Genomic DNA, 23,090 nt, shown 5'->3' on the forward strand with positions numbered 1-23,090 from the left:
AAATGAAACTAGACCACCAACTTACACCATACACAAGAATAAACTCAAAATGGATAAAGGACTTAAATGTACGACAGGAAACCATAAAAATTCTAGAAGAATACAAAGGCAACAAAATCTCAGACATATGCCAAAACAATTTCTTCACTGATACAGCTCCTAGGGCAGTTGAAACTAAAGAGAAACTGAACAAATGGGACTACATCAAAATAAAAAGCTTCTGCACAGCAAAAGAAACCATCAACAAAACAACAAGAAAACCCACCTCGTGGGAAAACATATTTGCCAACGTCATATCGGATAAGGGCTTAATCTCCAAAATTTATAGGGAACTCATACAACTTAACAAAAAGAAGATAAACAATCCAATCAAAAAATGGGCAAAGGATCTAAATAGACACCTTTCAAAAGAGGACATTCAGAAAGCCAAGAGACATATGAAAACATGCTCAAAGTCACTAATCATCCGAGAGATGCAAATCAAAACAACAATGAGGTACCATCTCACACCTGTCAGAATGGCCATCATCAACAAATCAACAAACGACAAGTGCTGGAGAGGATGTGGAGAAAAAGGAACACTTGTGCACTGCTGGTGGGAATGCAGACTGGTGCAGCCACTATGGAAGGCAGTATGGAGGTTCCTCAAAAAATTGGAAATGGAACTCCCATTTGACCCTGTGATCCCACTACTAGGAATATATCCCAAGAAACCAGAAACACCTATCAGAAAGGATATATGCACCCAGATGTTCATAGCAGCACAATTCACCATAGCTAAGATCTGGAAACAGCCTAAGTGCCCATCAGTAGATGAATGGATTAGAAAACTGTGGTACATCTACACGATGGAATACTATGCTGCTGTTAAAAAGAAGGAACTCCTACCATTTGCAACATCATGGATGGAACTGGAGAGCATTATGCTAAGTGAAACAAGCCAGTCAATGAAGGAAAAATACCACATGATCTCACTCATTCATGGATAATAAAGACCATTACAAACTTTTGAACAATAATAGATACAGAGGCAGAGCTGCCTCAAACTGATTGTCAAACTGCAGTGGGAAGGCCAGAGAGAGTTGGGGGGCAGGAGGGAGGGGAGTAAGAGATCAACCGAAGGACTTGTATGCATGCATATAAGCATAACTAATGGACATAAGACACTGGGGGGTAAGGGAGGGTAGTGGTTTGTCAAGGGCGGGGGGGGGGAAAAAGGATACTTATGTAATACCCTTTGTAATACTTTAAGAGGAAAATAAAAAAAAAAAAAAAAAAAAAAAAAAAATTAAAAAAAAAATAATAAAATAAAATGTTAAAAAATAAATAAATAAGGTAGATTGCAGATTAGTGACTGCCTGGGGCTAGGGCGGGAGTACAGGGAGGGGGCTCTAAAAAAGGGAGGCAACTGGGTTTCTTTGGAAGTGTTGCTAAAGTCCTACAATTGGCTCCTCTCTGAGGGGGCGTGGCTATGCCCTGGGGGGCGTGGCTGGATTGTGGGGCGGGACCAGCCAGCTTAAAGCCTGGCTGAGCACAGCAGCCGATGCTTTTTGGCTGTTATGCCTCGAGGCATGGAGGAGTCTGCTGGTCTCTGCCGCGTAGGCTCTTCGCGGGGATGTCGGTGGCGGTGTCGTCAGCAGTTCCAGGGCCCAGCTGAGACGTCAGCGGCTGATGGCAAGCCGGCCCCAGCCCCGGCACCAGCAGAAAAGGACGTGGAGGCGGTCGAGGCAACGCGGTGCTGTGCAGAGAGTGGAGGAATTGTGAGCCCCGTGCTGCCCCCGCACTGCTCGCTGCAGGACCTGCCTGTGGAGATCCTGGTGGGGATCTTCGCCTGGCTCCCCGGCACTGACCTGCCCAGCCTGGCCCGGGCCTGCACCAAATTCCACCACATCCTGCACATCGACAGCATCTGGAGACGGCGCTGCCGGGAGGAGTATGGCGTTCGTGAAAACTTGCAGAACCTGGAGATGATAGGTATGTCTTATCGAGAAGTCTATGCGAAGCTGTTCCCATACAGACACATTTTGGGACTGTGGCAGCTAGATACTGAGGACTATAGAACACTGCTGAATGTCGTGGTGGACGGCTTATGCATTACTGGTTGGACGTACGGGCCTTCCCTTAACACCCATGTGGATGGCCCACTGCAATTCGAGCCCTCGTTCAGAATTTGCCTGACGGAGAGGAAGTCAGCCACGGTGGAGTGCATGGAAGGCCGCCACAGCAGGCCCCACAACCGCCACATGCAGATTCAGAAGGACAGGCTCATCCTCCAGTGCAACAAGACAGACCACCAAAAGGATTTAACAGCGAAACTTAGGGAAGAACGGGCGCTGGTGCTGACGCTGAGTCTGGAGGACAGCTATCAGTATGACTGCCTGGCCTACCGCCGCCTCTACCTCCCGCCGAGCCACCCGGAGGACCTCATCAGGCCAGGCCTCTTCCAAGGCAACTACGATGCCTTCGGCCTAAAGATTGCCATGCTCAGCTTCCATGGGAAGTATGCCAGGGTCACGAAGATCACGGGAGACACCATCAGGATGTTAGAGATCCATCTCATGCGCCGCATCCAGCTGCCAGATGGCGAGTTCTTCCGCAACTTCAACGAGCTCTCCCGCTTGGTCCAGGAGATTGACGAGCAGGTGACCCGGGAGCAGCACCAGCAGCACCAGCAGCAAGAAAACGGGACTGAGGAAAGCGAGGGCCATGGCTGGCAGAGCCCTGCCCAGCCCAGCGTCGGGGAGTCCGGGGCTGCAGCTTCGGAGGAGCAGCCTGTCCCGTTTGTTCTGCCTGTGGGCATACGCACAAGAGACCAGAACTACCCCCGAACCTGCAGGATGTGTTTCTATGGCGTGGACACTGTTACCTTACCTGGCTTAGCCTACTCGGAGCGGTTCCCTGGAGTCTTCATCCTGTTCGATGAGAACCACTTCGGGTTTATCTGGCTGAAGGTGAAATACTTCATCCTGTATGGCAGAGTCCAGAACACCTTCCAGAATGTGGAGGCACCATCCCCGCAGGCCTTCCTGGAGATGCTCTAGAACATTCATTCCAGACCCCCTGGGAGGAGCAGCTTGTAGATTTGACCTTCTGACCAGGTTACCCACCTTTGTTTTTGTTTTTTTAATCCTCACCCGAGGATATTTTCCCATTGATGTTTAGAGAGAGTGGGGGAGGGAGGGAAAGACAGAAATAATCAATGTGAGAGAAACACATCAGTTGGTTGCCTCCTGCCCAAGCCCGGACCAGGGCCAGGCTGGGTAGGAGCCAGAAACTGAGGTAGAAATAAACCTTAGACCAGTGGTCTCAACCTTCCTAATGCTGCGACCCTTTACTACAGTTCCTCATGTTGTGGTGACCCCAATTTCATTGTTACAAATTGAACATCATGAAAGCATAGTGATTAATCACACAAAAAAAGAGGAAAAGCACTACTGCAATTAATTCATTGATTGAGTTACAAGTGGGACTGCTTTTTTTTTTTTTTACTGAAACACCATTTTTACTTAAGAGTGATTAACAAGCTATTGTTGACTTGCAGATGTTTTCTCTAAATGAACAAAGTGAGCCTCATATCAAAGAAAAACATTATATGTTACCAATGATAAAATTCATGCTTTAAATAAAAATTAGATTCTGTAAAGCTTGTGTTCACCACTGTGAACTTGATGGCTTCCCAATATTTAAAGACTTCGTTTATATTGATGGTGATGCTAAAGAATGCTACTTTTTGATATTGTTTAATGAAATGTGTCCACTGCATCACTTAGTTAATATATTTGAAATGATCAATGTTTAATGTTACAAAATTATGAATAAATAGGAGATTGATTCAAAGTGTAAGGCAAATCTATAATACATGTTTATGTAATAAAATATGAAGTTTATTGATAAAAAAGAAATAGATATAGCTATAGATATATCACATCTTCTTTATTCAACTATCAATGAACATCTAGGTGGCTTCCATATCTTGGCTATTATAAATGATACTGCAATGAACATAGGGATGCATATATCTTTTCACATTACTGTTTTATTATTATTTTTTTTATAAATACCCAGAAATGGAATTGGTAGTTTTGTTTTTAATTTTTTGAGGAACCTCCCTACTGTTTTCTATAGTGGCTGCACCAGGTTATAATTCCACCAATAATGCACAAGAGTTTCTTTTCTCCATATCCTTGCCAACACTTGTTATTTGTTGATTTTTTTTAAAAAATATATTTTATTGATTTTTTACAGAGAGGAAGGGAGAGAAATAGAGAGTTCGAAACATCGATGAGAGAGAAACATCGACCAGCTGCCTCCTGCACATCTCCCACTGGGGATGTGCCCGCAACCCAGGCACATGCCCTTGACCGGAATCGAACCTGGGACCCTTGAGTCCGCAGGCCGACGCTCTATCCACTGAGCCAAACCGGTTTCATCTGATTTTTTTATAATAACAAAATTCTGTGCAAGTAGGGTCCCTAGGCCTAGCCTGCGATCAGGGCCATCTTCCGCCCACTCGCCAGTCCCCAGTCCTGCCCGGCCACTGCTCACCCCAGTTCCCCATGGTTCCCTGTTCGCCATGATCAGAGCCTGTGGTCTGAGGGGAGGGACCAAGAAGTCTGTCTGCCTTCTGCCCTCTCGTCAGTCCCCAGTCCTGCCCCGCTGCCACCCTAGTTTCCTTGTGATTCCCCATTGGCCATCCAGTGATAGGAGCCTGCGGGCTTGGGGGAGGGACCGAGAGGTGGTCAATGCACCTTATAGCGACTGGTCGATTGGTCGTTCCAGTCATTACACCATTATGGTCGCTGGCCTTTTATTATATAGGATTCTAACAGGTGTAAGATGATAGCTCATTGTGGGTTTGATTTGCATCTCCCTGATGATTAGTGCCATTGAGCATCTTTTCATGTGTATGTCTTCTTTGGGGTAATGTTTATTTAGGGCTCTGTCCATTTTCTAAGCAGATAGTTTCCTTTTCTTGATGTTGAGTTGTCTGAGTTCTTTATATATATATATATACTAGAGGCCCAGTGCACAAAAATTTGTGCACTGGGGGGGGGGGGGGGGTCTCTCAGCCCGGCCTGTGCCCTCTCGCAGTCTGGGACCCCTCGGGTGATAACAACCTGCTGGCTTAAGCCTGCTCCCGGGTGGCAGAGGGCAGGCCCAATCCCTTGGTGCAGCCCATGGTCGGGCTCAGAGCAGGGCCGACTGGGGAGTTGGGGCGCTGCCCCCTGTCATGCATAGAGCAGGGCGGATTGGGAGGTTGCGATGCCACCCCTAGTCACGCTCAGGATACAGCCGATTGGGGGGTTGGGGCACCGCACCCTGTCACACTCAAGGCAGGGTCTATAGGGAAGTTGTGGCACCACCCTCTGTCACGCACAGAGCAGGGCCCATCAGGGGGTTGGGAAGCTCCCCCCTGTCACTCACAGAGCAGGGCCCATCAGAGGGTTGGGAAGCTCCCCCCTGTCACTCACAGAGCAGGGCCCATCAGGGGGTTGGGAAGCTCCCCCCTGTCACTCACAGAGCAGGGCCCATCAGGGGGTTGGGGAGCTCCCCCTGTCGCGCACAGAATAGGGCCGATAGGGGAGTTGGGGCACCGCCCCCTGTCACACACAGAGCAGGGCGGATCAGGGGGTTGGGGCACTGCCCTCTATCACCCACAGAGCAGGGCCGATCAGGGGGTTGGGGCGCCGCCACTGTCACACTCAGGGCAGGGCTGATGGGGAGGTTATGGCTCTACCCTGTCACACACAGAGAAGGGCCCGTGGGGTGGGGGGGTTTGGGGCGCTGCACCCTGTCACACACAGAGCAGGGCCGATCAGGGGGTTGGGGTGCCGCACCCTCTCACACACAGAGCCGCAGGGCGATCAGGGGGTTGGGGAGCTCCTCCCTATCAGGCACAGAGCAGGGCTGATCAGGGGGTTGGGGCGCCTTCCCCTGTCATGAACAGAGCAGGGCGGATAAGGAGGTTGTGGCCCTGCCCCCTGTCACACACAGAGCCGCAGTGTGATCAGGAGGTTTGGGCGCTGTCCCCTGTCACGCTGATCCCGGTGCCGGGAGGCCTCGTGGCTCCGCTGATCCCGGTGCTGGGAGGCATATTACCCTTTTACTATATAGGATAGAGGCCTGGTGCACGGGCGGGCACTGGCTGGTTTGCCCTGAAGGGTGTCCTGGATCAGGGTGGGGGTCCCCACTGGGGTGCCTGGCCAGACTGGGTGAGGGGCTGAGGGCCGTTTTCAGGCTGACGGGTGACTGAAGCTCCCAACCGCTCCTTTTTTTCTTTTTCTTTTTTTATTCTGGGCCAGCTTTAGCTCTGAGGCTTCGGCTGCTGAAAGCAGGTTTCTGGCCTTTGTTTTTCCTTCTGTATTTGATACAATGTTGTGGTCCAGCTGGCTGAAGCCCGGCTGACTATAGCAGAGTTCTGGGGTTTTGTTTAGCTTCTATATTTGCAACATAGTTGCTTAGTGTTGCAGCTGAGAGGCCGGCAAGTCAGGCGGGGAATGTTGGAGTCCGCAGTCACTGGAGCAAGCAAGCCTACCTGTTCGCTTCAGTGCATGGCTGCCGGCCACCATCTTGGCTGGCAGTTAATTTGCATATCGCCCTGATTAGCCAATGGGAAGGGTATCAGATGTATGGCTAATTACCATGTTTCTCTTTTATTAGATAAGACTAGGGGCCCAGTGCACAAATTTGTGCACTTTGAAAGGAACTGTGGGCCACAAGACTGTGGTAGGCACAGGGATGGGTCTTGGCCCATCCTCTGTGCCCCTGCACAGCCCCTCCCACTGCGGCCCCGCTCCTGCCACTGCCACTCATATCTGCTGATGGCGCAGAGTGATTGGGGCTAGCGCCAGCAGCGGGTACAAATGGCGGCTGCTGCCCCGATTGCCCCTCAAGAGCAGGGGGAGGTGGAGAAGCCCTCAGGGGTGATCAGGGTTGGCAACCGTTGCTCACACCTGCTGATGGCACTAAGTGATCGGGACCAGTGCTGGGCACCGGCAGTGGGTGCGAGCAGCGTCTCTGGCACTGGCTGCAGGTGTGAGTGGGGCCGGCACCGGCAACAGGTGCAAGCAGTGGGCAGGACCATTGTGCATGGGAGCAAAAAATTTTCAATAATCACCAGAGGCTCTCCCCGATGACAGGCCAGCGCCCTGCCTTGGTCTGGTGCCCTGTTTACCTGCTCCACTATCGTGCCACGGCCAACACTCACCATGTTCTGCACATGCCCCCTGGTGGTCAGCGCATGTCATAGCAACCGGTTGTTCGGTTGTTTCTGTTGTCCCAGTTGTTCCACCTTTTGGTCTATTTGCATATTAGCCTTTTATTATATAGGATCAGATATATCATTTGCACATGTTTTCTTCCATTCAGTAGGTTGTCTTTTCATTCTGTTGGTTTCCTTCACTGTGCAAAAGCTTTTTAGTTTAATGTTGCCCCATTCTTTTATTTTTGCTTTTGTTGCTCTTGCCTGAGAAGATATACACACAAAAATATTGCTAAGAATGATGTCAGAATTTGCTGCCTATGTTTTCTTCTAGGAGCTTTATGGTTTCAGGTCTTACATTTAAGTCTTTAATCCATTTTGAGTTTATACTTGCATATGATGTAAGAAAGTGACCTGTTTTCATTTTTGGCATGTGTTTGTACAGTTTTCCCAACACCGTTTGCTGAAGAGACTGTCTTCCCCATTGTATATTCTTGCCTCCTTTTTTGAAGATTAACTTACCATACAGGTGTGGGTTTATTTCTGGACTCTCTATTCTGTTCCATTAATCTATGTGGCTGTTTTTGTGCCTATACTGTACTGTTTTTGTTCTTTTTTTTTTTTTTGCCACCACATTCTTTACATAACATTCCAAAATTTTTCTTTATTTTTCAGTTTTCTTATTAACAAATAATTGTTTTTCCTGAGTAAGATTATTAAAAAGTTAACCCTCTACCAGAAGTGTAAAGACAAATAATATGTAGACTCACAATACAATTTTATTATTATTATTATTTTTAATCCTCACTGAGGATATTTTTCCATTGATTTTTAGAGAGAGTGGGAGGGGGAGAGACACAGAAAGAGAAATATAAATATGAGAGAGACACATCAATTGGTTGCCTCCTGCACATGCCCTGACCAGGGTCCAGGCCAGGGAGGAGCCTACAACCTAGGTATGGGCCCTTGACTGGACTCAAACCCAGGACCCTTCAGTCCACAGGCCAATGCTCTACCCACTGAGCAAACCGGCTAGGGCTCACAATACAAATTGTTTACATCACATTACAAGTGCAGAGATATTGATGGATGCTCTTCACAGTGATTGCCCCACCCCTTAAAAAGATTGCAGCCAAGGATTCCATTGTCTAAAATACTCTGTAGTACAGTAATTATTTGCTTCAGTCCTTAGACATATCCCTCATCTATTGTGTTGCTAGGGAAAACATGAGAAAAATCTATCATTCCCACTTCTATTTCTGCAATCTTTTGGCAACCAGTGGGAAGATGGTAGAAAGTCTTTTCCAGTTGGAAAAGTATATTTCTGTTTAAATGTTTCTGTGACAAACTTCTCCACCTATTGTCTTGCTATATATTTTCAACTTTCAATGAAGTCTGACTGTGATGTTTTTTCAAATACATTTTTCTGTGATGACCATATATCTTGGATAAGGTTTTGTCTACTATTTTTCCATTCATTGTGGAACTTAACACTTGAAAGTTATTATTGTACTTCAGTATGTCTGTGTTTGAGAGTTGTCCTTTGGACAAAAACATTTCTGCCAAAGTTCTGTCATTTGATTTTGTAGTAGTTGGCTCAGATGAACCTTCATAAACAAACAGTAATGAACTCACATAAAAGTTAAGCTGCTCCTGGCTTTCAAACCACTGCAGAGTACTCTCAATCTTCTGAATACTGGCAGCAACAGCATATTTTTCTAAGCAGAATCCATTACCAAAAAAAATCTGGAAACTCCATCCTTTAGTTTCTTTTGTTAGGCTTCTTCCATAGTGCTGGTTTTGTGTCTTCTAGCTATGAGAATGAACATGATAAACTCTCATGCCACACACCAAGAACCCAATCTCTGAGTACTTGCCTACCTGTTGCTGAATCTTCTCAGATAACGCAAAAGAATCATAGCTCTTTTGCCCTATCTTTACATCCATTAGACAGGGCTTATTAAATCTATGGGTCACATCTTCAAGGTTTAGGTTTAAATCATTTGGCACAATGGGAGGTCACCAGATACCATAATATTTTGGCAGAAATTTTTAAAGCTCTAAATCATAGAATTCTAGCTCCCTTATTGGAACCCTTGGAGGTGTCTGTAGCTATTTCAAAACTATGCCATCTGGATGTTGCAAGATACCCACTTTGTCCTTCCTATACATGTGCCCAGCCACCTGATGTGAGAGGGGCACTCAGCCGTAGAGGAAGTGGAGCCTGCTGCTGCTGGTTTCAGGGTGCTCTCAGAGATGGCCTCGCTTGCTGGGTAGGGTCTGCAACCCGGGTGAGGCCCACATTTCTGGGGAGCTGGGTGCCTCAGGCAAAGTGGATGGGATGAAGCCCAGCTGGTGTGGCTCATTGGTTGAGCATTGACCTATGAACCAGGAGGTCACAGTTCGATTCCCAGTCAGGGCACATGCCTGGGTTGCAGGCTTGATCCCCAGTGTGGGGCGTGCAGGGGGCAGCCAATCAATGAATCTCTCTCATCATTGATGTTTCTCTTTCTCTCACTCTCTTTCTCTCTCTCTCTCTCTCCCACCCCCCCACCTTCCTCTCTGAAATCAATAAAAAAATATGTTTTTTAAAAAAGTGGGGATGGAGTCTCCATTGCCAGAGAGCTGAAGTGGCAGCTATAGCTTTGAGGACAAGAAAAAAAAAAAAGAGAGACTGAGTGAAAGGGCACAGCAGAATAGGGGTTGGGGGTGGGGGGGACTCAGCACTAGGAGGCCCGGGGTTCTCCAACTAGGTGCTGAGGCCCATGATGCTACTGCTCTGCTGCCCAGACCACCAGGCCCAGCACAACCCTAGAGAGATAGAACCGAGCTTCCAGCTGAGGAGCGCTGAGGTGGGCACCCATTGCTCCCCTTCCATATTGTTTGATTACTATAGCTTTTTAGTATAGTTTTAAATCCATGAGTGTGATACTCAGCTTTGTTCTTTTTCCTCAAGCTTGCTTTGGCTATTTGGGATCTTTGTGGTGCCACTATTTAAATAGGTGTTTCTCTTGTTTCATCTTTATTTAGATACTAGAGGCCCGGTGCATGAAATTTGTGCACAGGTAGGGTCCCTAGGCCTGGCCGGTGATTAGGGCCGATCGGGGCCTTCTGGCTGCTGACTGCGGCCTTCCTTCCCTGGCTGCCGGCCAAGGCCTTCCTTCATTCTGTGCCGCCCTCTGGTGGTCAGTGCACATCATAGTGAGCAATCGAACTCCTGGTCTCCCGATCGAATTCCCGAGGGGACAATTTGCATATTAGGCTTTTATATACATATAGATTTGTATATGAAGGCTTTTGATTTCTTTTTTTAAAATTTATTTATTTATTTTTTTAAATATATTTTATTGATTTTTTTACAGAGAAGAAGGGAGAGCGATAGAGAGTTAGAAACATCGATGAGAGAGAAACATCGATCAGCTGCCTCCTACACATCTCCTACTGGGGATGTGCCCGCAACCCAGGTACATGCCCTTGACCGGAATCGAACCTGGTACCTTTCAGTCCGCAGGCCGACGCTCTATCCACTGAGCCAAACCGGTTTTGGCTAAAATTTATTTTTTAATGTTACATGCAATAAAACTTAATATTTCAAGGAAAATGATCTTAAATATAATGTTACATGCAATAAACATTAATATCTCAAAAAAACAATTTTAAGTATGATAATGTTACATGCAATAAACACCAATTATTCAAGAAAACTGATCTTACATATAATAATATTACATGCAATAAACATTAATATTTCAAGAATAAAAGGATTTTAAATATAATAATATTATCTCAGAATAATATTCTACCCCAGAATAATATTCTGGATATTAGTTGGGAATTAAATTCTCAATCATAGGACATTTTTCATTAATTAACTGAAGCATAATTAGTTGACATGTGGCTCAATTGCATGGATCCATTCTCAGCACATCTAAAGATAGTACTCTCCCAAAGGTTCTGGTCAGGTGGTAGATTCTGAAATAACAACCAATAACATTTGAGGGGTTTATACTGACCTTTTCCAGCCACGGGCACTAAATAGAAGGTATACAAATAGACCCAGGCTGCCCCCCCCCCCCCACCCCCGTCCCCCGTCCCCTTCCTTCTGAGGAACATAATGGAGTTTTTATGCTTTTAGAAATGGTGGTGGTTGGGGGGTTGTTATTCTATAGAGATTTTATGCTTTTAAAAATTTCTAAATTCATTTGTTTTCTGAGTCGATAATACTTTTTATTTTTCCTGGTTTTTCATATTATTCTCTAAGGTAGGTAGTGAGAAGTGAAATAAATCAACAGAGGTAGAAATAACCTGAAAAAAAATATCTGTCTGTGGACGAAGAGTGGCCACTCTTTGATTCTAAACCTTTTGTGGTATGCTCAATAATAACAAAACAAACAGAAAGTAATATAAAAACAAAGCAAGCAAGGAGATTAAAAACTAACCTATCCTTCTGAGAATGAACATGAAAACTATTATATTGTAGTTTTCTTTTCTTTTTTAAAAAAATTCTTTATTGTTGAAAGTATTACATATGTCCCCTTTTCCCCCCATTGCCCTCTCCCAGCCTGCCCCAACCCCCAACCCCCACCTTCACCACTCCAGAAGGAAGAGCACTTGTGTGCTTTATTTATAAATGCTCTAGGCCATGATATGGAGCAGATTAAAGAGAATGGAAAAAAAGGCACAAAACTATTTTAGCTACTTGGCAACTTCAGAGAGCTCCATCTTCAAATCCAGCAAGTCCATTATTGTTTAAATGGTTGGGCTGTTATAGTGTACTTGCCAAGCTTGCTGCCAATCAGATACCACTACCATCACTTTCTTTTCATGTAGATGAGAGGTTTAGGAATTGCAGTTTGGGGGATTTTACATGACAATTAGAATTCTCTTCTTGCTAGGATTAAGCTTGCCTTAAAAGATATTGTCTTCATAGTGTGGTGAAGGCCTGGGAGGGGTGGGGACGGGGGCCAATGGAAAAATAAAATACACAAAGGGGACATTCGTAATACTTTCAACAATAAAGATAAATTTAAAAATATATATATTGTCTTCTTTAGAGATCTCAGTTTCTATAACTTCAACATGATGGCCATGTACAAAATCATCACTCACCTTAAGTTTTCTACAATTCCAGATCTGTGAATGAGATGATTAGGGTCCTTTGTATTGTAGATGGCTTTAACATAATTTTCATCCAAAAGTGCCCTCTGAACCAAAAATTGATAAAGAAAATAATATATTATTAGAGATTCATTAACAGATAGTCACTTTTCTGAAAAAAAAATTTTTTTTAAGTTTGTCTGGTTTTATTCCAAAGAGCATTTTGAAAGCCATCTGTTGGACAAAAGTTGACAAAGCTAAAAATGATTTGATAAAGTAATCTTAGTGAATAATAAACATCTTATATAATCTTGCTTGCTAATACCAGTGGTCATTAAAAGAGAAAAAATAAGTTATTTGTTGTTAATAAAAGATGTTCATTCACTATAGGATTGAAATATGATGAGTTGTTTAGCAATGGAATTATATTTAAAATTATTATTCTCCCTTTGTACTTAGATCTTACTCTGGAATTAAAGGACTCCAGTTGAAGGTTAATCTCCAGCCCAATGATAATTACTTTTTCTACGTGAGAGCCATCAATACGTTTGGAACAAGTGAACAGAGTGAAGCTGCCCTCATTTCCACCAGAGGTACTTTCTCCTTTGCACACAGTGGCATATTTCCAAGCATTCTCATACCTTCCCTTCCACCACCCAGAGGAGACATCCTTGAAGGCAACTTCTTAAAGACCCCAACCTGCTGGCAGGGCAAGGTTTTTGGCATGAGAACTCAAGATTGATCAAGGGTCGAAATGTTTCTTTTGTTTTTCTGGTTCAGAGGGTCTCAACCTTGGCTAGCAATTAGCAGTCTCTCGGGGTGCTTAAAAAATACTGATGCCTAAGCCCCACTCCTGGAGATCCTGATCTGGTTATTTGAAGACAGGCTCTGACGTGTGGGTTTAATCTTCCCAGATGATTCTTGTTTGCCTCACAGCGTGTTACAGTTTGTGGGTATGTTTTGAGTGTGTGGGATGGGGATAGTCTTATTTTATTGCATTGTGAACTCTATGAACAAGCTTCCAGCCATATTCCTCTGTTTGTTTGTGCCTTCCATGTTGTTTGTGCCAATTAATGTTTGTTGAGTGAATGAATAACTCAAGGAGGTGATAAAACTGTTCAATGACATTTTGTAGAAAATACCCAAATGATGTCAACAGAAATGTTTGTCTGTTCTCAATCATTATGAAAAGAACTGAGGAATGGAAAGGCAATCATTTTATTATTTTATTCTAGACCCAAGATGGCACAAGATTGAGTGTGGCACATTAAGTAATATGCTTAGTCAGCAAAACTTGCATATATGCCTCATTTGTGATGTAAATATATTTATAAATATCTGCCTAATACTTATAAAGAGAAGACACGAGGGCTGCCTGCCCAGAAATTAAATTCCCTATCATCCCAATAAGGTGCTTATACCTTTCACTCTTAGAACCACTCCTTTAGGTTACACCAGTGTGTTTTCAAACTTTAATGTGGACACATCTCTCATGAGGATCTTGTTACAATGCAGATTCTGATTCAGTAGGTCTGGGGTGAGGCCTAGGATTCTGCATTTCTAACTCATTTCCAGGGGATGAATATGCAAGGAGCACACTTTGCATAGCACAGCAAGTTCTAGCACAGGAAGCACACTAGTAGAAGTAGCCAGCCACTGGCATCCACTAATGTCTTATGAAATTTCACTGTGGGCCCAAAGACACTGGGGTATTTTGATATCTGGAGAAAGGGAGACCAAGGTCTGAAATAAGGGACTTGGCCTAGAGACTGCACTTGACATTGTGGCAATGTTATACTAGTAATCATATTTTCTTAACTGCAATAGGAACCCGATTTCGCTTGTTGAGAGAAACAGCTCATCCTGCTCTGCAAATTTCCTCAAACGGGACAGTGATCAGCTTCGCTGAGAGAAGACGGCTGACAGAGTAAGTAGAAGAAGTATCAGATGCCTCTGCATTAGAGTGTTCTGAGGGTGTGTCACTTCGTTGTGCATATTTTTGGTTTCATGAATATGCCTGGGTGTGTGTGGTATCGAATAGAAATGTGTGCACACCTATACAGTGTGGTTATGGTTCATTACTAGAGGGAAGGTGACCAGGGAGTTTATACCTTAGAGCAAGTGTCAATATTTTTGTTGGAAATATGGTTTGTTTAAAACATAGGCTGTTTTATGGAATTACCTCTGGTTTAGTGAAAAAGAATCCAGGTTAATTCTTCTATTATTTTCAATAGCAAACCAGATTTTACATCCATCCACTTGGAAAGAAATAGAGGAGAATGACATTTTGTTGAGTTTCTAGCTCTGGTTACATGCAGGACTTTTCAGACTTTCTTGCCCACCCCCCAACACCCGTATCACCCACAAAAAGAAGCATCAAAGTAACGAAGCGCCAAAAGCCGAGGGCACAATTGGGAGACTGCTGTGCAATTTGCCTGCAATCTCTCATGGTTATTTTAAGGTCAAAATGGTCAAATGGAAGAATATACATGAAAGGCTTTTGAAAACTGTAACCCTTGTGAAACACAGGCTGCTGTCGGCGCTGGTGTGGGCTGTCAGCCAGAGCTCACAATAAAGCACTGAGTTGACCGACAGGGACTTGCACTGCTTTCCTATCAGGTTGCTATTCACCTGTCTCTGGCCCAGCTCAGGTGTTACCTGCTCCTGGAAATGCCCACGCTTTCTCTTGGCCCTGGCACCCTTTGATTTGACCCGTGAAAGGGTCTGAAAATGTGTGGAGTCGCTTGTCAGCTACTTGATCTTGACTAATCCTCAAGCAGCTGCCTTATATTCTGCATCTTTGAATCCCCAGAATCTAGCACGGCACCCAGAAACACAAGCGATGCTAAATACATACAAATGAGTGAACTCAAAAAATAAAATATTTTAAGAATAGATTGGGCTTTTCTGTCTTTTTTTTTTTTTTTTTGTATAGTTTCTCAAAAAATAAAAAATAAAAGAAATAAGCTGGTTGGTAAGAGTTCATACATAATAACTGCTGATAACTGTAATACATTTTATAGAATTTTACTTATTTATTATTAATCTAAAAATGATCTCATAGTTATCAGGCAGGCAAGCTTGCTCCAGAGAGCACCTCTCTGAAATGAAGTTGGGTAAAGACATGAGAAAGTGAAACACATTCCCTTGTATTAATCATGTTCTCATCCATTAAAGGGGAGAGGGAGAGGTGCTGACTTAACGCTGCTTAAATTAAAAATGCTTCCTTGCTGTCTCAGCCATTTTAAAGCAGAATTGAGCAATCATGCAAACAAGGTTACCAAAAGTGCTTTGGTTCATTTCCCTTGCCTCTTATAAAAATAGCTAAGGTGAAACAAGAAGAGACCTTTCAACAACCTCTCAGGCACACCTACTACAAATCCAAAGAGGCCAGAGTCTCAATTTCCATACTCCGTTCTGCTCTGGCCTCACCAGCCGTCTTGCTGTTCAAGATCAGCACCTCATTGGTCTCTGTGCCCAGTTAAGTCAGTAGACACTGGAACTCATTGTTAAAAAAGGTTTTGGAAACTTTTTTTGCAAGTTTTGTAAGAAAAATTTGCAAGTAATGCTCTCTTGGAACATCCTACCTGCCTCCCTTGTATAGTCTCAATTTCTTTAAAAGCAGATTGTGCCATTTCCTTTTGTCCTGCATTATTCTAGTTATTGTTTGGTTCCCAGCTTCTTCCAGAGGTAAAATGTATAGTACATGCAAGTTGTATGTGGCAGTGGAATACGTCAAATGCATATTGAGAGTTTAGGCCGCAGTGGTCGGCAAACTGCGGCTCGGCAAACTGCGGCTCGCGAGCCACATGCGGCTCTTTGGCCCCTTCAGTGTGGCTCTTCCACAAAATACCGACTTCTGCTCATGAGCCACGAAGTTTCAGTCGCACTGTACATGCGCGCCCGCACGTGGTATTTTGTGGAAGAGCCACATTCAAGGGGCCAAAGAGCCACATGTGGCTCTCAAGCCGCGGTTTGCCGACCACGGGTAGGGAATTCTGTGGCAATCAGGTCAAGGTTGGGGGCACAATGAACAATGGAAGTCTAGTCAAATTCCAGCAGTTCCCAAGGATAGAGTCCGCTTAAACTGGGTGTGAATGTGTGAATGTTGATGTCTATGAGATGAAGGCTGGCAAATCCTAATCAACTTTGCCTACAGAATCCCATCAGTGCTGGGTGAGGAGCTGCCTGCCTGTGGCCAGCATTACTGGGAAACCACAGTCACAGACTGCCCAGCTTACCGACTTGGCATCTGCTCCAGTTCGGCTGTGCAGGCTGGTGCACTGGGACAAGGGGAGACCTCATGGTACATGCACTGCTCTGAGCCACAGAGGTAAGCTGCAGCCCAGCCCCTCCCCTCTTCATCAAAATGTCATGAATTGCTTTCTAGTTAGAGAACTCTGAGGACCTAATAATGCCATCCCAGTCCCCTTCCCAAGTTCTGAACCAACTAAGAAAGAAAACAAGAGAGTCAAGTATATGGAGATTAAACTATTATTCTTATTACTGAGGAAGCCAATTTTAGAGAATGTAGTTCATACCTGAGAGACAGACACATCCACTCACAGCCTTGGCCAGGCCAGCTTCCTCGCCCTGCAAGGAAGAGTTGGTCCCTGGAGAAGCAGAGAAGGATGTGTGTCTCCCAGGAAAGCTCCTAATTAAGAGACAGGGAATAGGAAGCGACTATTGCGCCAGCCATGCATGGACAGTTTTTCTTCCTAAACTCACCCCAGGGTAGGGAGAATCCACAGGGCAAAGCTAAAAGGCTCCCTCCACAGAGAGGAGTCAACAGGAGTGAGAAAGAAGTGGATCCCCAGTACCCTTCCCACATGGTCTATATCAAGCATTAGCAAACTATAGCCCACAGCCCAAATATGACCCACTGTTTATGTGAATAAACTTTTATTGGCACACAGTCATGCTCATTGTTTACATATTGTCTGTGGCTGCTTTTGTGCTACAATGGCAGAGTTAGTCGAAACAGAGACTGAATAGCCCCTGAAGATATTTACTCTCTGGCCTACTACAGAAAAAGTTTGCTGACCCCTGGTCTAAATTATTAGTATTGTTTAGATGGTTAAAGTGAAAAAGCCATTAACCAGTGTTCATCTCAGAGAGTTAAGGGCAGCCATGTTATGATCCGAATATGCTCACAGGATGGTCTAATAAAGGAGCAATGGACTGGGAACCAGAGACTGATTTTAGTCCTGGTTCTGTCCTCCTATTGGCTACTTACCAGAAGTTGCTTAACCCTCTGAGCATATGCCTCATGTGTATTGCCAGGGGACAACAATGCCTGGTCTGCTACTTTTTGGGGTTGTGAGGATCACATGAAATCAGGTACAGGGAAGAGCTTTGAAATTGCAAATTATCATACAATGTGGGATATTATTCAAATGTAGTGCTTTAAAAAGAAAGCCTTCAGTGCTTGCAAGTTTCGAGAGAAAGGCCCACAGATTGGGATTTTGCACATTTCTCCCTGCGTCCTACTTGATAGTTTGATTCTCTGACATGGTTCATAAGGACACCATCTCCAAGAGCTATTTAAAGTTACAGTTCACCAAGTCAGGGCAATTATGATTAATTGATATTCAGCATCGTGCAATGCTTAAGGACCTAGCCCCTTCCCAGAGTTAAACATCACTCAAACCTGGAGTTTATAATCAGATTTAGAGCTGAAACTAGATATTGATTTTACGAAAAGTCCCTTTGACTAGCCTCTAATAACAAATTTCTAGACTCTAGAAAACAGAATTGTATTATGTTCCAAGGAGGAACAGGCAGTAACTGGACAAGGAGTCATGCCCCCAGCAGACAGGCTTGGTTTTAGGCCAGGGTTCAAGTTGAAGAAGAAACGGATGTGCTTAGGAAGAAATGGAGACAGAAGTGGGGCAGGGCATATTCCAGGCCCTGTAGAACTGGTGGAGCCAAGTCTTCAAGGAATGTCTTTACATCCTTGGCCTCCATGGTGGGGAGGGACTGACCTGGACTGGACACCAGGAACCTTCCATTCAAGGGTAGGGATATGGCTTATTTGGGCATTCAGAACCTTTTAGACCAGTGCTGTGCAATAGAACATTCTGCAAAAATAGAAAAATAGTGTCACATGTGGCTACTGAACACTTGAAATATGGTTAGTAGGACTTGGAATTTTTTTTTTAATTAAATCTTTATTGTTCAGATTACATTTGTTCCTCTTTTTTTTCCCCCCATAACTCCCCTCCTCCCAGTTCCTGCCCCACCCTCCGCCCTCACTCCCCACCCACTATCCTCATCCATAGGTGCACGATTTTTGTCCAGTCTCTTCCCGCATCTCCCACTCCCCTTTCCCCCCCAAGAATAGTCAGTCCATTCCCTTTCTATGTCCCTGATTCATTATAATCACCTGTTCATTCTGTACATCAGATTATTTATTCACTTGATTCTTAGATTCACTTGTTCATAGATGCATGTTTGTTGTTCATAATTTGTATCTTTACCTTTTTCTTCTTCTTCCTCTTCTTAAAGGATACCTTTCAGCATTTCATATAATACTGGTTTAGTGGTGATGAACTCCTTTAGCTTTTCCTTATCTGAGAAGCTCTTTATCTGACCTTCACTTCTGAATGATAGCTTTGCTGGATAAAGTAATCTTGGTTGTAGGTTCTTGGTATTCATCACTTTGAATATTTCTTGCCACTCCCTTCTGGCCTGCAAAGTTTCTGTTGAGAAATCAGCTGACAGTCGTATGGGTATTCCCTTGTAGGTAATTGAGTCTCTTTCTCTTGCTGCTTTTAAGATTCTCTCTTTGTCTTTTGCTCTTGGCATTTTAATGATGATGTGTCTTGGTGTGGTCCTCTTTGGATTCCTTTTGTTTGGGGTTCTCTGCGCTTCTTGGACCTGTAAGTCCATTTCTTTCGCCAGGTGGGGGAAGTTTTCTGCCATTATTTCTTGAAATAGGTTTTCAATATCTTGCTGTCTCTCATCTTCTGGTACTCCTATAATTCCAATGTTGGTGCGTTTGAAACTGTCCCAGAGGCTCCTTACACTATCTTCGTATTTTCGGATTCTTTTTTCATTTTGCTTTTCTGGTTGGGTGTTTTTTGCTTCTTCGCATTTCAAATCTTTGACTTGATTCTTGAGCTCCTCTGTTCTGCTGTTGGGTGTCTGTATAATATTCTTTATTTCAGTCAGTGTATGCTTAATTTCTAGTTGGTTCTTTATCACAACATCAAGGGTCTCATTAGATTTCTTGAGGCTCTCATCAAGTTTATCAGCAGTTTCTAACAAATTATTGAAAGCCCTCAAAATTGCGTTTTTTAGCTGTATATCCTCCATTTCTGTCATGTTTTTTTGTCTCCGCATTTTTTATGCTTTCTTGGTGCACCCCCTTGTGGTCTTTGTGCGCAGTCTTGTTCTAGTTAAGCCTTAATTGTTGTAGTTAATACTAGAGGGATTTGACCACCAGGCCGATTGGCTGTGAGAATCAGCTGTGTCTGCAGTGGGAAAACTTCTGTCCTCTGGAGAGGTGTTAATCTAGCCTTTGCCGGAGGCTATCCGGCAAATGGCTCTGCACAGGGCTTGGGCGGGTCAGGTCACAGGGGATCAACAGGGCGGGTGGAGGGAGTAGTTATGGCTGCTCTCAGTCCCGTTCCCAGAGGCTCTGCTTCTCAGAACCCCAGCAACCACTGCAAACCTCGGAGAGAAAGCTGCCCTCACGTTCTGACTGATGCCAGACAATCCCGCTTCTCCCGTTTGAGTCTGAGTCCCTAGAGACTCACCCGGATCTGGAGCTCAGAGTCTGAGACTCCCTCCTGATTGAAAACGACAACTGCGCCCTCAGCCACCAGCCGGCTCCACGTGCACCTCCATACCTTTGTATTTTCCACACTGCGCCTCCTCTGAGCCTCAGTATGCTGTTCTCTTTCCTTCTAGTTGAAGAATCTCTCCTCAGCCAGCCTTCCTGTGGTTCTGGGTGATGTCCGTTCCGTCTTTTAGTTGTATTTTTGAAGTGGTTGTTTGCGGCAGCAATCTCCGGTGTTTACCTATGCCGCCATCTTGGTTTTCCCAGGACTTGGAATTTTATTTAATTTTAATTAATTTTAAGTGGCCACATGTGGCTAGTGGTAACTGTATTGAACAGGGCAGGTCTCGTTCCTGGCTCCTGGCTTACTGATCCATGAAATATCCTCAAAGTCATTCACATGTCCCCTCCAAACCTGTCAGGCCAATAGTAATGTTTTCCATGACATACAGGCATATTCTGCCACCTCATCATTGCTTCTGCTGCCCCCACTGCTTGGATCTTCTCCCTCTTTTCCACCTATCCAGCCTGACCATTTTTTTTTTTTTTTTTTTTTTTTTTGGCTGAGTATGAGTCCTTATGCTCCCCAAGCCTTCTGTAAGAGCCCCAGCCTACACTGCTGGTCCCCATCATTGGCGCCTGCAACCCTTTTCTGCTCTATATTTCTTTATCATCATAAACTCTTGCTTATCTTCCCATTCCCATGAACCTTTGCCCTTTCACATGAGCTTTATTCTGCAATGAAGTTGCCAACTTGCCATTCCCTAAGTATACCTGCACTCAAGCTTCTGGGCCTTTAAGAGACATCAGAAGATTTTAAAGGTCCTTAGCCTTTTCTGCCATACCCATATCAGTCACTTACCCAGCTTCTGGGGGCTGAGTCTGCCCTGGTGTTGCTCCCACCCCTCAGACCTACCATATCCACAGAACTATTCCTCTTCTCTCTTCTTCCTGTCCATCTCTTCTTCCTTTCCCCTACTTTCAGGTCTCCACCTTCCATTTCTAAGATCAGTAGGCAAAACCTTCAAATTTGTGTTACCTTTTTTTGCACAGAGGAATTTAGCTTCTTCTGTTCAGCAATTTCTCCTTCCCAACCTGGCCTTGAACCTTTCCTCTCACAGCAAAAAAAGGTCCATTGGATGTGTTTAGTAAACACTTTACAGTCTGTCCTCTGAGCTGGAGTCTCAGCTCTAGCCAGTGTTTAAGTCATCATTATTTTTTCCTTCCTGTTCAGTAGAGTATGGGATCCTGGTGGTCAAGGACAGTGTGCCCAGTGCTGGGCACACAGATATGCCAAAGTGAATACTTATTGAATTAAATTTATTTCAATGGAAAAGATAAACCAAAGGCATTCCCTTTAGCTGCAAGACCACAAAATCATTGCTAAGTCAAAAAGAAAGTTGGTTTGGAATGACGGGAGCTTATACAAAGGCTAAAGCTGGGCAAAATAATAAAATATTTCTTAAACTTCATAAAGGCCCTTATGTAAGTTATTATAAATCCTTAAACTGTAAAATTAATACATTTTATGGAAGGCAAGCCGGAAGTACTTTTAAAAATACATGTCAGCCTCAAAGGAGTTTTATTCAAAAGAATGACACACCGTGAATGTGGTAGTTAAGACATGTGGGCAGCTGGGAGAGAATTAGAATGTTGAGAAAAATCACAAGGGAGGCACATGTTGGTTATTCTGGGACTGCTTCCTAATGTAGAAGGAACAAAATTATTAAAAATGCTCATCTGTTGGGATGAGCTATGCATTTTAGCATCTAGGAGGAATCTGTTTAAAGTACTTGGGACAATGTTATTGCAACTCATTGTTGTGAATTGAGGTTAATAACTGAAACATTGGTGACCTCCAAGTGATTTTCTTTATCTTGGTCCATCAAGATTTCTGAAGTTTTTAATTTTCCATCCCGTTTCATTTCAGATACACATTTTTCTATAGTGGCATTGTGAGCGATGTCCATGTGACTGAGCGTCCTGCCAGGGTAGGCATTCTGCTGGACTACAACCACCAGCGGCTTCTCTTCATAAACGCCGAAAGTGGACAGTTGCTCTTCATCATTAGGCACAGGTTTAATGAGGGTGTGCACCCTGCCTTTGCCCTGGAGAAACCTGGAAAATGTACTTTGCACCTGGGGATAGAGCCGCCGGATTCTGCGAGGCACAAGTGATCACTGGCTTTCAGAGTTTGAAAGAACAAGAATTCAAACTCTGTTGGGGGCCCATTGCTTTCCCATGGGTGCTATCCATTATTCAAAGTGTCTCTCACACATTTGCACTAATGATAGCTACATGCACAGGGATCATCACGTGAGAAAAACCACCAAGAAAACCCGAGTTCTTCCATGCTTTGAAAGGATTTGTACCTGACCTGGGAACCAAAGCAGAGAAGTGGACTTCCACCTGTCTTACTGATAAAAGAAATCCTCAGAAGGACAGGTCTGAGTGAAGAGGGAAGACTGTGCTGGTAATCCCTCTCCTCCGACAAGAAACACGGACTTTTTCCACAAGAGAAATGTCGCCTCACTTCACTAAAGGATGATGAATCCTACCCACGAGAGAAAGGGTTTTAACCCTTCCAAGTTGATGATGAACTCTTTTGTAATAATATATGCTGTAGAACATGGGTCTCTTTTCCCTGAAATTTTAAATGTAGAAAAATGCTGAATATTAGAAATTTCCATTTTGTTAAATAAATGGTTAGAGTCTATAAAACAAAACAGGTTATGTGAGTTTATTATCAGTAACTTACCAGCTGGTCTCTCTGGACCGGGACAAACTGCAGGGTAAATAGCCATCACACTTTAGTGCAGCGGTTCTCAACCTGTGGGTCGCGACCCCTTTGGGGGTCGAACAACCCTTTCACAGGGGTCATCTAAGACCATCGGAAAACACATATATAATTACATATTGTTCTTGTGATTAATCGATTAATCACTATGCTTTAATTATGTTCAATTTGTAACAATGATATTGGGGGTCACCACAACATGAGGAACTATA

At 44.2% G+C, this 23,090-nt stretch overlaps 1 protein-coding gene and 2 pseudogenes across 1 annotated transcript in view; 2 read left to right on the plus strand and 1 right to left on the minus strand.

Annotated features, from left to right (window-relative positions):
* CMYA5 (cardiomyopathy associated 5) overlaps window positions 1-22,807 on the plus strand; it is a 107,933-nt gene extending 85,126 nt beyond the window's left edge. Inside the window, exons 10-13 of the mRNA XM_070412248.1 lie at window positions 12,758-12,891; window positions 14,126-14,225; window positions 16,458-16,631; window positions 22,012-22,807. Of these exons, the coding sequence (XP_070268349.1) occupies window positions 12,758-12,891; window positions 14,126-14,225; window positions 16,458-16,631; window positions 22,012-22,258 (655 nt within the window). The 3' untranslated portion in view covers window positions 22,259-22,807. The remainder of the gene's footprint in view (window positions 1-12,757; window positions 12,892-14,125; window positions 14,226-16,457; window positions 16,632-22,011) is intronic.
* On the plus strand, window positions 1,210-3,840 carry LOC139008105 (F-box only protein 31 pseudogene; annotated as a pseudogene).
* Window positions 8,267-9,567, minus strand: LOC139008375 (inositol polyphosphate multikinase pseudogene; annotated as a pseudogene).
* Window positions 22,808-23,090: the final 283 nt, after the last annotated feature.

Source organism: Myotis yumanensis, unplaced genomic scaffold, assembly GCF_028538775.1.
Source record: "Myotis yumanensis isolate MYYU_CA2020_CCGP unplaced genomic scaffold, mMyoYum1.0.hap1 SCAF_4, whole genome shotgun sequence".
Taxonomy (NCBI): Eukaryota; Metazoa; Chordata; class Mammalia; order Chiroptera; family Vespertilionidae; genus Myotis; species Myotis yumanensis.